A 15,366-nucleotide genomic window follows, 5' to 3' on the forward strand; every position below is an offset into this window, starting at 1 on the left:
GCATAGTATCTGTTTATCACTTTTCCTTTAATCAGAGTTACACTGCACTCTTGATCCCTAAATAATGAAAGTTTAGCTGGTCTCATTCTGAAAGAATTTGCTTTGCCACCTCAAAAATTCACAATAAAAGTAATAATTTCTCAATCCATTTAAGTAATAACAGTTCCCCATAATCAGATTTCTTTGTCGGTTACGCCTCATGTGTAGGAAGCCTTATTTCTGCTGAATCATGCTTTTCAATGTGCTGCCTTTACATAGCACAGGACTAAGAAGATGGTTTTGATAATTTTTCTGATTTACTGCATGTATCATAAATATTTGATTTGCTGCTTATATTCCAATTCTTCACTCCCTTACGTACAGGGAGTTCCAGGCAGGAAAGTGAAGGGGAGTGTGGTTACACTGGTTACACACAGTCTGTGTAGACTCTCAGGCTGTCCTGGAGCATTCTGCTGTGAGTCCAGCTTTGCTTAGCCAGGAATTTGTACCCTCAAGACCACCTTTGTCTTTAATTTCTTCTATTTTGGTCTCTGTGAGTTGTCCAGTAATTTTCTACCCTCTAGAAACAGGTATGTGCCCAGGCCCTGTTACAATAATTTAGATTGACTTGTTTCACTTTCTTGGATGGTGTCATTAACTTGGTAACCAAGTTTTACTTCTGGAAATACCTAAATTAAACAGGCAATAACTCTGAAAATAATTTTTTGTATCTTATTTACTTTCTTTTCATCTTCACAGGCACATCGTCTGTCCACATTTTCCCTTCAATATGAGAAGAGATTAACAGATGAGCAGAAAGGAGGAAGGAAGAAAATAAAGCTAATCAGCAATACAGTATGTGTTTCCCTGTGTCTGTGCTATCCCTTTGATCTATAGATTGCTTTAATTTGAATTGTAAATTTCAGGCAGACAGATAACTGATGCTAGAATGTGTTTTTCCTTCAAATTGTAAATATTCATCAGTGTACATCTGAAAGTTATTTGCCATGCTCTTTTCCAAGTCCAGACATCCCAGACCAAATCAAGCACAGATCCACAGAGGGTGGTAGGTGAAAAATTGTTTTTTCTGGCACTGATTGCTTTGTGAACAATTTGACCGGGGTGGTGGGTGGTTTCATTCTTTTTGATTAAAATGGAATAGTTCAGTTGGCAGGGACTTACAATGATCAACAAGTCCAGCTGCTCTGGTAGAGCCTCAAATGATTGAACTGACCAGTCTGGGGCAAGGGATCACATCCTACCCCTGTGAGGTGGGTCATGGTTGTGTGTTAGCTCTGCAGCTGTGCATTTTTGTTTTGCCCTGTCTCCAAACCCGGTTAACTAATTATGCAGCTAATTGCTTAAGTCACAATAAATTCAGGCAAATTCCCTGGGTGATATGAGTGCCAGTAGTTGTCCAAGGTGCTGTCCTAACTGGATGTTCCCTGTCTGTCAATCTACCAAGCACCTGACAAACAAAACTGATCCCAAAGCCAACAATATCCAAGAGATGAGAGAAGGAAGAGAACAGGTTCATGCAAAATGTTGTGTTTGCTGATATCTGGTGTTTGTTGCTATCTGATGTCATGATGAGTCACCTCAGCCTCCAGCTTTGGAATAAATGTAATTTTGTTAACCCTTCTCCTAAGAATAGAATTGTGCAATGATACTTGGCTGCCTTCTCTAGGAATTTTTCCTGAAGCTGTTTGGTCAGTAGCCAAGGTGAATAATAAATGGATTATGGGGGTGACTGCCATACCTACAACCTGTTAGGTGAAAACTTCCATGGTTTAAGTGGAGGCACTGTGATGCTGCTGGTTGGGCCATTGGACTGGATGATCTTAGAGGACTTTTCCAACCTCAGTGACTCTATGATTCCTTTCATTATCCTCTGTGCTGTTGGAATTTTAAACTGCTTCCACCTGAAACTTAACCCCTCGAGTGCTGCTTTTTACTGAGGGCCCTTTCCTGCCCGTGCAGCAGGAGCGGAGCGCGGAGCCGGCGGAGCCCAAGAAGGCGCGAGCCACGTTTTACATCGCCACCGTGAAGGACACCCTGAGCCAGCAGAACTATGAGCTCTTCTCCAAGGCTCTGCAGCAGTACAAGAAGACAGATGACTTCCATGCCATGCTGTCCCAGATGAGCTCCCTCTTTGTAGAGGATGTAAAAAAGCACGTCTTGCTGCGAGGTACTTTCAGAGTGTTTGCACGTCCCTGGTGTATTTGCAGAAGTGACTTTCATCTTTTAAACAGGCTTGGATACTTCAGAAATGTTTTAGATGTGAAGTGCAGCTCAGTTGATTCATCACTTTATATCCCCAGATAACACAGAAGATTCTCATCAATCTGTTTATCATGTGTAAGCTCACATCTTGACTTGAAAAAAATCGTATTCCGTGGAATTTTGTGTTATTTTAAGCCTTGTCTAAAAGTACAGTGACTTACTCCTGGTAGTTTTGGAGATCAAGAGTGTGGTTGTGTGAGCTGGAGAGATGCCTTAATAAGATTTCCAGTGCTAAAGCAGTAAATAAATAGAACATAGAGAGAAATTTTCTGCTTGGATAATTTGGAGTATAAAATAAAGGATTTAGGCAAAGGTAGATAGTTACGACATTGGCTGGTTTTTTATTGCCTTTTAACAACTGTACTGACAGGAACTGAATTGCCACCAAGATTTCTTCTACAGTATTTTCTATGTAATTTTTAATTTATCTCTCAGCTTGTGAGCAAATGTAACATTTTCATAAACTGAAATAATAAATGCATAGTTATGCATCTTGTAAATAATTTTAGGGAAATTCTAAGGTTAAAGAATGGGAAGCTCAGTCACTTGGTTTCCCAATTTGCTATGATCTGCATAAATAAGAAAATGTTTGATCATCAAATCAAGGTCTAAGTCTAGTTTTGAAAACTGTCAGGCACCCAAAATCTAAAGTTGATTTGATCTTTAGGGTTCTGGTGGGCCAGCATTTTGTGCTGAGTAAGTAACAGGAGTTACAGTAAAGTTAACAGTTTATCAGTTATTTGAAGTATCAGCCTAGCAGTTACTTGGATCTCATGGTTTCTGGGGCACCTCAAGGGCTGTTTCACTGAGAGGTGGGTTACTTCATATTTACCACGAAAAGATGAGGTTTTACCTACTGGTGATGATATTGCTTAATGTTTGCATGATAGCTGACCTTTGTGTAATTTGTAAGTGTGCTTATTGTATAAATATTAGATAAAAACATTTAGATTTTAATTTATTTAGTTGCACCTTTTTATCTAACCTTGAAGTTCTGCTGTTGTAGCTTTTAGTAGCATTTATTGCCTATTGTGGATTAATTTTTTTTCTTTCTTTCTTTTTCCCCCCTTTTCCCTCTCTCTGATGCAAGATTTTTACCAGTTTGTTCGACCCCAGCATAAAAAGCAGTTTGATGAAGCGTGCTGCAATCTGACTGGAGTGGGCTGTGGCTACAAACCTGAGCACAGCCTCCCACGGGAGGAGAGGGAGATGCTGGCCAAGAGAATGGGTGAGGAGCTTGGTTCAGTTGTAGCATTTGAAGGACAATGTCCTTGTTCACCCAGTCATAGAGCAGGATGTGTCTGATGTGTAGAAATGCAAGGAAGTTCAATTTAATAAATTCTGAGCTAAGTCTCTGCTCTCCATGATGCTCTTGCCTTCCCTTGAGCTGTGCTGATGCCTGAGAATTGGTTACTGCATAGTTGATAATTATGTCATTTTGTTTCAAAAGGGGATTTTACTGATCTGCTTAAATAATTTAGTCTGGGGAATTAAACAACCTTGTGTGTGTTTTCTTTGCTGCTCACATAGTGTCAGCAGAGTTGTGAATAGAGGGTGAGTATATCCTCACAGAACTTGTCAAATTTATGATAAAATTTATGAGCAGTAAAGTTCTGAAAAAGTGGGGTCTTACCTCATCATCGGAGAAATAAATCTGTGTGGAGTCCCATACTGGTCTGGGTTGAAAGAGACTTTAAAACTCACCCAGTTCCACCCCCTGCCATGGGCAGGGACACCTTCCACTATCCCAGGTTGCTCCAAGCCCCATCCAACCTGGCCTTGGACACTCCAGGGATGAGGCAACCACAGCTTCTGTTGGTTGCTCAGATGTTTCCAGCACAGGATGGCATACTTTGAAATGCACCATTCCATGTTCATTCTTCCCTGGATTGGTTTCATTTAACAGAAGAAAAACAGAGCCAGCAGAAAAGTACATTCTCCAAGGCCTCGTGTGCTCAGCTGAACCCTGGGCTCCACCTGAACCAAGGAGGATCCCACTTGACAACAGGACTCAATAGTGCAGGTACCCTCCGTGTTTAACAAAAATCCAGTCTATTCTGTTTTATTTCATCACTGTCTGGAAGTTCTCCTGGAGCAAATCGATGTTCTTCATGCTTGCTTATCACAGTGGCTCACTCTCTGTAGGTGGGAGGGATGGTAAATCAAAATTTGCAGCAAGGGTTGTGCAAAACAAAACATGAAAGTCAATAAATTAAATCAAGGTGGATGTGAAAGAAACCAGCTGAAGCCAGAGACTTGTACTAGAGGCTGAGCTGGGAAAAGTGGGGGTTGAGCACAGATCTGCTGGGCTTCCTGTTTGTCCAGGGTCCATGAAAGGGAGCCAGTTAAGGAGTGTGAGTTAACATTACGTCAGTATGAATTCAGGTATGAAGAAACTGTTTCGTTTTGTTCTTGGTGTAATGTGTACACTCCCTGTGTGGACAGCCTGTTTTTTCTGCAGAAACAGAGAGTAATAAACGTAATCTCTGCATGCATCCCTCTAATCTCACTCCGTCCAGTATTTATTTTCAAGCTCATGGGCTCACTTATTATTTAATTATGGGTTTTCCTGAGAACAGCTGGGAATTTTTTGTGTTTCTTACAAGGAAATGAGTAGTATCATTGGACAGCTTAGAAATCTTTCTTTAGAGGACAAAGAATAGTGTAATGCTAATCCTTTCTTTAAAAAACAAGCTAGTTTCCTGGAAGGCTTTAAATACTTCTAATGTGTGAAACCATACTGTTTATTTTTATTTGTCTTCCCATTTTCTTTTCTATTTGTGAATATTTGAATAAAGCAGGATCTTTAGTAATTATCTTGTCCTGAAACCTTTAGAATGGTTTCACAGAAGCTTGTTTCACTAAAAGTAGTTGAGAAAATAATAGGAATAAATGGATGTGTTATTTCTGTGCCTCACTCCTTAAGAAAACAATGCTTATATTCTGTGCTCTAGGATATGCAAATAAATACTGACTATAAAATTCACACCCAAGTTTTTTCCCTCCCAGAAAATCGAATGAAACCTGTATTTTCAAACCTAATTATCTTTATCAAAATAAAGGTCCAGATACCAAAATATATGGCGGGTTAATTTAAATAAATTTCCTATCATATCCTTCATCCATATTTGCATGCCTATGATATGCAAACCAGAACTTTTTTTCTCTAAAACATGCCAGAAATCAGAGAATAATATTGTAAATAAGGTTTAGTTGGCATTTAGCAGGATGTTCCAAGCTGCTCCTACCTTTTCTAGACCTCCTACATGGCTCTTGTGCTCTCTTGAGTGTTGTTTCAGGTTAGGTGGTACTTCTGGACGTTGTTTTCCTGTTGGGAAACACACTTTTATTGGTGACAAAGGGTGAGAAATCTGAACTTTGAAATTGCCCATTTCAGGCCAACAGAGTTGGTTTACCCATCTCTTTAAGATGCATTTACTCCTTCAGTGGACCACAAAACCTGATTTACTGCTGACCTCCATGCCCCTTTTCCTCATCCCCTGGTGACCTTCTGACACATTTCTCCATTTAAAATTATCAAGGAGCTCCAGAAGATGCTAAAAGGGATCCCCAGAATAATTTTGCTCCGTTACCATTCCCAGGAGCAGGTCTGGCCATGCCACAGGGAGGTGTATGGCTGAGCAGGTGGGGTTGACTTCACCACTTCAAAATATTTCAGGAATTCCCTCCAAATGGAGTGAGAAGTGGGATATGTTGGAGTGACCTGTTTGTTCCTCAAGCCCTTCTCACGCGTTCTTTGTCTCTCAGGGCAGAATGCCAGTGCAGCTCCAAGGAAAGAGGCTGAAAAGGCTCCAGGCTGCAGGAGAGAGCATCACCAGGCCCTCAGGACTGCCTACCTCAGTGATGTGCAGAGGGCTTTGGACAAAAGCAGCTACAGGCAGTTCTACGAGGCTCTGCTGGCTTACAAGAAGACAGATAATTACAATGCAATGGTGTCGGTGATAGCAACCCTCACCACTGAGAGGCCACAGGACTTTCATCTGCTACAAAGTAAGAGTTTTTAAAAATCACTCTTATTTATTTGAAAGGAAAGTGTGGGTACTGTGATCTCGTGTGAGATCTCACCTTTTGGTTTAGCTACCCAGATCAGTGGAGCAGCAGGAGCAATGTGTTCAATGAATGCCATTCAGAGAGCAAAAAATGTCAAGGTTATAAAATGTTCTCTCTGTCTGTTCAGATAGAGCTTGTCCATTAAAAACATTACACAAGACCTCAGTAATTCCAGTCCTAACCTTCATCCCACCTAACTTCAGTCAGAGGCTTCCATGACTGTTTTTTCTTCTCAATTACTACAATTGCCCTTTAGAAAGGACAGTGCTGACTATTGAACAGACCCAATTTTATTCCCATGACCAATGATTGCTGTACTGGTGCGAAGTTCTTTAGATCACTTCCAGGTTTCAGGATAAGTAGTCAGGCTTTTGATTTACTATTCTTTTACTGAGCTTCAGGTGAAAATATTTCTGGAACTGTGACATAATTTATTTTCTCAGAAGTAGTTTGTTTTATTTTCCTTTTGTGGGTTTAGTGATGGAAGGGTTTAGGGTTTTTAAAATTAGTAATTGGACTTAATTGTTCTAAAGGAGACGAAGAGGCATTGTGTGTTGATCCTGACTGCCTCAATGGTGATATTTTGTGTGATGTACCACCTCAGTTCCACCTTCTCTCATGTCTCTGTGGTGATTCTTTGCTGGAAATTATGCATTTTGTGTATGCTGGGAAATGCTGATGGAATTTTGTTTGTTATCTTTAGCAGATAACAATAAATATTGCACTGGCCTTGAACTGATATCATAGTCTGCAAGCTGTGAGAGAAAATCCTTATCCTGGTGTGTTAACTAGTTAGATTAGTCTTGGCAAAGTGGAGACTGGGAGAAAATGAGCTGTGTGACACTGTGAGTCATAACCTCCCCCTGAGCACTCTTTCACAGTCACTGTCTCTTCTGAGCAAATGTTTTGACCTCAGAGGACTTTGTGGTGGAATTGTCTGTGCTTGGCAGTAAGTCATAATTGGGGTTTTTTAGAATTTCTGTATGTGTGTTGTGAATCCTTGTCAACCAAACAATAAGAAATTTCCTTCCTGAGCATTTCTCTGGGTATTGTGTGTATACCTGATGTTCTTAGATCACTTGTCAGGTGAAGTGCTGGGGCGGGTGCTTGTTCTGAGCTGTAGAGAGTAGAAGAATTTCAGGATAAATTGAGATTATTTTCAATACTCATTTGCCTTCTGACAAGGAAAACCTCGTAATTATAAAAATCACAAAAGCATGAAGTGTTTCACCAAGCTGAAGATACTCTGAGGAACCTGACTGATTCCAAAAAATTTCTCCCCTCCAAAGCAAGGAGTCTTCCATGGTCAGACATTGATTTTCCTATGCATTTGACTGTGTTTTCTTTTGGTCAGGGTTTTACATGTTTGTGCGTCCTCACCACAAAGAGCAGTTCAGAGAGCTGTGTAAGGATTTGACTGGAATGGTTTGTGGTGATGGAGAGAAGCAACTGCAACAGCTGGAGCAAAGTGAAGGGAAACCCCAGAGCTTGGAGAGCTGCACAAAAGGAATCAGCCACTTACAAGGTAGGGAATGAACAGTTGTCACAAGTTTAGAATATTACTTATTATTATTATAATGGGTAGGGCTCAACAGCCTCAGAATCACAGAATCATAGAATTGAGTTGGAGGAGACCTTAACCCTCATCCAGTTCCACCCCCTGCTCTGGGCAGGGACAATTTCCACTATCCCAGGTTGCTCCAAGCCCCATCCAACCTGGCCTTGAACAATTCCAGGAATGGAGCAGCCACAGCTTCTCTGGGCACTCTGTGCCAGGGCCTCACCACCCACGCAAGGAAGAATTTCCCCTAATCTCTAATCTAAACCTGCTCTGCTTTCATTTAAGGCCATTTGCCCTTGTCCTGTCACTCCCCACCCCTGTGAAAAGTCCCTCTCCTGGGCTTGGGCTTCCCTGCCTGAGGCCTTTCAAGGAGAATCAAAGCATTTGGTTATCTCTACATTGGGTTAAAAAAAACCACACTCAAACAGGAGTAAGAGAAAAGGTAATATGAGATGGAGAAGTGCAAGGAAATAAGAAAGAAATTAATTATAGTTCTGTCATGTTTAAACTGTGAAGTGTGTTAGGGTGAAGGCAGAATTGTTATATCTAAGTGGGATGAGAGCAAGAGTGGATCAAGGCCCATTCTGTAGGAAGAATTGCCATAGAACTAATTCAATATAAGTGTCTCTTTCAGTAATATTGATTTAGTGTTTGTATCTTTCAAAAACATCTGTTGCAAAGCACTTATGGCATAAAAACTAGTTCTTTAAATTTTATTTGCTTCTTATGCAATGACAACTGAGTGAATTTACTGCTGACTGTGTTTTGCAGAGTCTTAGTGTTTGTTTGGCATGATACAGGTTGTACACTGGTTTTCTCTTTTTCTCCCCAGACACATCCACTTCTAAGAGTGGGGCACCAGAAAAAATTCAGACTAAGATTTCCTCCTTCTGCTTTAGCCAGAAAAGTGAACTTGAGTTGCCAAAGACTGAAGTGTCCAAAGAAACCAATAATGTGAGGGCACCCACAGACTCTGGAGTTGTGCCCATCTTTCCCTTAGAGATGGAGCCAGAGTGTGGTAGGTAGAGGAGAGGTTTGGGATGTAATTCTCTAATACTTGGGAATAAAGATAAATTACAGAAATGAGGCTGAGACTGATGGTGTATGAAACCACTGGGTCCTGCCTGTGTTTGCTCAGGTGCAGTGATTGGTGTGGTTTGCTGAGGAGAATCTGTACTTTCTGTACCTTGTGCTCTCAAAGTTCTTCATTGTCTTTGTCACAATGCTGTAGTAGTTTCCTGAGAACTTTAGGGATTTTTTCTTGACAACTTCCTCATAAAGGAAGGATGTGACCAGAGTTCCTACTGTGACCTGAAACATCAAGAGACTGTGAGGTCACTTGAAAGAAATAATGTGTCAGGGCACTGTTGAGGTAGTTCATTACACTCATGGTCATTGTTTTCTGGACTGCACTGGATGTGTGGATACATGAGAAGTTCACAGGTGATTATAGGAATTTAGTCATTTCCTCCCTCTCTTTCTCTCTCCTCACCCTCCCCTCTTTTCTAGGAAGATTCCACTGCTCTAACTGCAAATCTGAGGATGATGTGCCTTTTAAATGCCCATTATGTGACTTCACTTGCTGCAAAACGTGCTGGAAGCAGTTCTTAAAGGTTCTCCTGTTTATTGGTTTGGTTTTTTCCAAAACTGCTGGGAATTCTGTGCTTTTCAGGAGAATGATGTGAACAAGCCTGGAATCAGAATTCTTCTGTTTCCAGGAAGAACACCCAAATGCCAATGGAAGATTTACCACTTGATCCATTGTTTCCCATGGTTGGCAATATGATTGGAAGCAGATCTCTGCCCTAAGCTGATGTTTTTACACTTTTGCACCTTTCCGAGCTGCCTCCACATGTTCTCTGGTCTAAAACTACAAAGGCAACAAGCTCTGGAGTCAGCTTGGAAAATTCTGGTTTTTTAAAATATTTTAATGTTTATTTAAATTTTTTTTCTTTCACTTTCATAATTTTACCCATCTAAAACCTACTGTAAAGCTCTATTGTGAGAATGAAGCAAATAAGGAACAGGCTGCCCAGGGAAGTGGTTGAGTCACATTTCTTGGATGGATTTATGATGTGTAGATGTGCACTTAATGGCATAGTTGAGAGGTAAACTTGGCAGTGCTGGGTCAACCATTGGACTCTGTGACCTTTAGGGTCTTTCCCAACCAAACAATTCTGTGAATCTGTGACTCTGAGTTCCTGCTCAGAGATCTTCTGTCTCTTGGTTTCCTCAGCTGAGTTAATTGAAATTCTTTAGGTAAGAGGATGTAGCTGGTCCCAGGGTGCCTGGGTTTGGGAGCATCTTAACCAGCATTTAATTCAGCAGCCAGGTGTTAAAAGACTTGCAAAAGCAGAATAATGCAAGAGTTGAGGGGTTTCTAAACATTCATATTTGATGAGAAGGCTGCTGATCAGTGAAGCTCAAGAATATCTAAAAACAGTACCGAAGGAAAAGAAATTTCTTCAGCTTGTCAATCTATAAGCAAGTACAAAATAATATGTTGTTCCAAGTTCCAGAGACAGGTCTTTTTCTCAGGCAGAAAACATTAAATTGTCAGGTAAGCATAGAAAAGATTGGATGACATCCAAATAAAATACAGCAGCCAAGACAGAGTTGGTCCAAAAGGAATATAGAATAAACACAGGAAGGTGCTGAGCTCTTCTCCCTGGGATTTAATGTCAGGATTCATGGGAGCTGTCCAAAGCTTTTACCAGTGAAGTTCAGACTGGATATTAGGAGACATTTCTATACCAAGAGGATGGTCAAACACTGGAAGAGGCTTCTTAGAGAGACCCTAATGCTCTTTAATATTACACTGTCATAACTTCTGCCCAACCCTTAAGAGGTCAGGCACTTGGACTGTAGGATCACTGTAAGTCCCTTCTAAGTGGAAGTGTTCTTTCTCTTCTATTTGGATATCCCATTTCCATGTTTGAGGAAATGAGTCACGGGTCGTTTGCTAGTAATGATTTCTGTATTAGCTACTTAGTGAATAATCTTACATTTATTAATTATTTATGTATTTGCCACTTACCCAATTAATCTTCCTTACAAACACACCTGTGTAGTGATTAATGTTCTCAGTATATAGGAGTGTTAAGTGGCTCATTTCATGATTCAGGCATTGTTTGGTTAATGAAAAGTCAAATACAGAGTCATAGAATCATTTCTGTTGGTAGAGACCTTAAAGAACATCAAGTCCAACCATCAACCCAACACCACCACTGTGTTTTTAGAACCACGTCCTGAGGTGCCATAGCCACTTGTTTTTTGAACACTCCAGGAATGGTGACTCCACCACTTCCCTGGGCAGCCTGTTCCAGTGGTTTATTACCCTTTCCATGGAGAAATTCTTCCTGTTGTCCAAACCTCCCCTATCCCCTTGTGGTTTATGGTGTGACTTGTGCTGATGCTTCTCCTGTTTCAAGGCAGAGCTGTGCTGGTCATGCAGCTGTGATGGAAACACAGGATTGCAAACAGGAGTTGGATTCTCTGAAACCAGTCCCAGAGGAGTCATGTCCCACCACATCCACTCCATGTCCATGTGCTTGGGACAGGGGTACCTTTACCAGCAGGAAATGAGCAACCATGTCCGAGCTCTGAACTCTCATCAGATAGGATTGGGCTTTGTCACTCTGACACGGCTGCATTCAAAACTCCTGTTTTTCTTTCCTAATAACTTACTCACTGTTTTTTCAGCTCAAAAGCCCGTTGGTGCACATTGTCCCACCAAGGAAGTGACTCAGAGCATCATTCACAACGCGGGGTTTGCAAATTGTGATCTTGTCCAATTTGTTACTTTACTGAAAGAGTGGTGGGGAGAGGCGGTGAATAATTTTGGAAGCTTTTAGAAGCTTTTGGAGGAGCAGAGCAGATGGAATTCCCTGCAGCTAGAAGCGGATTATGGGGATTAGTGCTGGAGCATGTTGGGTGATTCAGTGTTAGGGAAGCCTTTGAGAGACTGGATGAGAGTCTGCTGCTTTGGGGTGTGGTTTTCTCTCCAGAGGTTCTGTTGCTGCTTCCAAGTGTTTAAATGCATTTATTCATGCAGGTCTTCCCAAAAGAGTGAGTTCTTTTCATTTGTACTATCTGTAATACGGGCACATAATCAAAGATTTCACAATTAAATGTTACAGTTAAAATTGCCTTTGCCAAGTGCTGGCTGTTGGGAGACAGAGTGACCTTTGCTCTCCCCTTCCATTTTAGATATTTCAGTTAATGTCACCACAACAAAAATCCTACTGCCTGAGCCTACTTTGCAGTCTGCACCTTTTCTTGCAATAGCTCCCCACTGCCAGAGGTTAGATGGGATATTGGGAAGAAATTCTTCCCTGTGAGGCCCTGGCTGTCCAGAAAAGCTGTGGCTGCCCCATCCCTGGAAGTGTCCAAGGCTGTGTTGGACAGGACTTGGAGCAACCTGGGACGGTGGAAGGTGTCCCTGCTTGTGGCAGGGGTTTGGAACGAGATGAGCTTTAATGTCCCTTCCAACCCAAACCATTCTGTGATCCTCATGAGGAACTTCCACACTTCAGGGAAGGCTGTGCAGTGCACCTGATGTAGCTACCCACCTTTTTAAACCTCCTGAGCTGGCAATCTTCTCCCAAAGATTATTTTATTAAAAAAAAAAAAAAGATTACTATCTCTTTTTTGAAATAGACCAGTTCAGTTTTACCAGTAATTTGCAAGCTAAAAGAGGAACGGTTTGGATTCATCTGCAAGTCAAATTACTTTAAAGCTGATGATTAGTGAAGAAGGAAACTGAAACCTGGATGGAGGAAATGATGCCTCTTGTGTCTTCATGTCTCGTGCTGCTAATGAGAAAGGTGTGGGGTGTTATGAAGAAATAAATGTACTTGGTTCCCCTACAAAACTCTTGGCAATGACCGTGTGTGTCATCCACGTCCGGGTATGCCCAAGAGACATTTCCCTGTCATCTGTGCAAGAGGAAGCAGGAATTCAGGGAACTCAGCCAGTTGACAGGATTTTACTCACAGGTGCAGCTGCACTTCACAAGAGCTCCTGCAGCTCCACGTTTCCTCGTTCCTGTATTTCAGTCCTCCAGATGTCTCATAGCTGGGTCAGGTGCTGTAAAGTCTGGGGCCACTTTGCATGGTGCACAAAGCCTCATCTTCTTTTTATTAGTATCAAGGAAATAATCAACTGTGTGGTAACAGGAAGGTTGCAAACAGCAGATATGATCTCGGGGACTGATGGGTGGCTGCTGTGGCTTGTAGTTCATGTTGGCCAAAATGTGGTAAAGATTTTAATATCAGAGATTCACAGACTGGTTTGGGTTGGGAGGGGCATTAAAGCTTATCTTTTCCCACTCCCTGCCATGGGCAGGGACACCTTCCTCTAGACCAGGCTGCCCCAAGCCCCATCCAAACTGGCCTTGAACACTTCCAGGGCTGAGGCAGCCACAAATTCTCTGGGAAAGATGTGCCAGGGCCTCTCAGCACCCTCTGAGTAAAGAATTTCTTCCTAAAACTTAAACTGAAACAGGGAAACATTCGATTAAAACCACTGCCCCTTATTCTGTTACTATTTGCCCACATGAAACCCCCCTCCATTCATGGCATTTTCTCCACAATAAATACATTCCCTGTGTGTTTTGCTTGTTGATTTCTACAGGTGGTGAAGAAGTGCCCCAAGTGCCACAGTGATGTGAAGAGGCAGCGATTAATCCAAGTTTTCTTCTGGTCCTGATACCACCCACAGAAAGGGCAGGAAGCCTTTCTGCCAGCAGAAGGCAGTGGCTGTGCTCTGGCTCTTGCTGAGCAGGAGCAGGATGAAGGTTCTTTTAAACCCCCTGTGATCCTTGCCTCTGGATTACGAGCTGAACACCAGCACAGATCCTTTTCCAACAAAGGTGATCAAGTCTGAAAAGTCTCACTGCAAGAGACAAAGCAGAACATTGTCCTCTGTTAGAACTAAGTTAATGTTTTACTTATTTTATCCTCTCAATTCTCCTGTGGCTACTCTTAGGCTGCAATTCTATATCCTGGAGGCAGCTGTCATTTTATGGGCCCTTCAGGTAATACCAGATCATGGAAAAACCCCAGGAATGCTCCTACAATGGAACTGAGCTGGCTGAGGAGGCCAGACTACCCGTCCCTACCCCACTGGTGTTCCTGGAAGAGGTGATTCACATTCACTCTTTGGGGTTTGGCAGCATTTTTTACTTCCATTGGTGGATGGTGAGCAGAAGCTCCCTCTCATCTGCTGTGCATCCCAAAGCCTGATTCCATCATCCATCATGGTGGGATTTTTTGGAACATGCTTCTAAGGAGGCTTTATTCTTCACTTTATTCTCAGTGATATTTCCACGTGCCTGTGTTACCTGATTCGCTTTCTAGGAGAAGAAGAAGAAGCTAAATGTTTTAAAACTTTTAAATTAATCAAGTTAGATGGGTTAAAAAAAAATTCCTTAATATTTCCGCTCTCTGTGAGTAGTGGATATAAGTGGTTAAGCTAAAAAATTATATCAATTTTAAATCTTCTGTAGCTGCTGTAAATTAGGCTGTAAAATAAAATAATTTTGTCTAAATTTTATTTGGCTAAATTAAAAAAAAAATTAAGAAGACAGAAAATAACCAGATATAAAAACATTGGACATTGAGTCCTAATGGCCCTGGTAGGAGCAAGTGGAAATGTTGTACCCTGTAGGTTTTTTTCGTGTCAATGGAATTTGGAAAACTTTATATTAATAAAATGTTATTCTTAATGGAATTGAAAGGTGAGCTCATTTTAACAAAGTTTCCTATTTCTCCTGGTTCTAGAATTCAAACCCAGTGTCTTTCAAATCTCAGAGCTGCTGGCAGTGAAATGGGAACTTTTTTACTTGATTACAGTTAACAAAGGCTTAGGCAGGAATTGAGGTAGTTCTGGGCTATCATATATTCTGTCTTGTTTGTGGGTGAATATTATCTTCTAGCCATGTATCTATTCAGTACAGCAAAACAAGAATAAAAAATGCAGATGAAGCCATGAATGTTTCAAGTATGAGTGGGGGAAATGACAGAAAAGTGTTACGTAAATACAGGTGTGTTGTAAAAATGAACAGACAAATACTTGGCGTGAGGCTGGGAGCAGTGAGCTGTAAAATGTCATTTATTGGTGGGTAGTTCAGTGCCTGCTCTGCCAGGAAACTGCAGCTGGCTGCTTGTGCCACTGGAGGGAAGCCACAGCACAGCCATGAGCGAGCTCAGGGGCAGTGACACCACAGCTCAGGTCGGGTTTGCTGATGGGAATTAGCTGCTGTGGGCTGCAAAAATGCAGCCAGAACCAGCAAGACAGAAGGAAATACTTGAAAATTATTGTGGGGTTGATTAGCCCCACATGCTTGGAAAGGGGTTGGCTGGGACAAATATTACGATGCTGTTTTTTTTCCCCTCAGCTAAAGTAGTTTTAAAGCTGTGCCTTTTCCTGGAGTTGTTTTAGTATGAGGACTGTTCCACCCTGGGGATCCT

The 15,366-nt window shown here is 41.6% G+C and overlaps 1 protein-coding gene across 7 annotated transcripts in view; it reads left to right on the forward strand.

Annotated features, from left to right (window-relative positions):
- Window positions 1-14,882, forward strand: part of RTEL1 (regulator of telomere elongation helicase 1) — a 45,587-nt gene extending 30,705 nt beyond the window's left edge. For 2 of the 7 annotated variants that reach the window (XM_085558154.1, XM_085558156.1), the window contains 9 exons: window positions 739-834; window positions 1,960-2,167; window positions 3,353-3,490; window positions 4,169-4,285; window positions 6,031-6,273; window positions 7,688-7,858; window positions 8,727-8,912; window positions 9,404-9,507; window positions 13,529-14,882. In XM_085558154.1, coding sequence (XP_085414280.1) covers window positions 739-834; window positions 1,960-2,167; window positions 3,353-3,490; window positions 4,169-4,285; window positions 6,031-6,273; window positions 7,688-7,858; window positions 8,727-8,912; window positions 9,404-9,507; window positions 13,529-13,603 — 1,338 coding nt within the window. In that variant the 3' untranslated portion in view covers window positions 13,604-14,882. Of the gene's footprint in view, window positions 1-738; window positions 835-1,444; window positions 1,511-1,959; window positions 2,168-3,352; window positions 3,491-4,168; window positions 4,286-6,030; window positions 6,274-7,687; window positions 7,859-8,726; window positions 8,913-9,403; window positions 9,508-13,528 lie in introns of all 7 variants that reach the window. The other 5 variants (XM_085558159.1, XM_085558155.1, XM_021527334.3 and 2 more) reach the window with 5 other exon arrangements.
- Window positions 14,883-15,366: the final 484 nt, after the last annotated feature.

The sequence above is a fragment of the Lonchura striata genome, chromosome 20 (assembly GCF_050655825.1).
Source record: "Lonchura striata isolate lonStrDom1 chromosome 20, ASM5065582v1, whole genome shotgun sequence".
In the NCBI taxonomy this organism is placed as follows: Eukaryota; Metazoa; Chordata; class Aves; order Passeriformes; family Estrildidae; genus Lonchura; species Lonchura striata.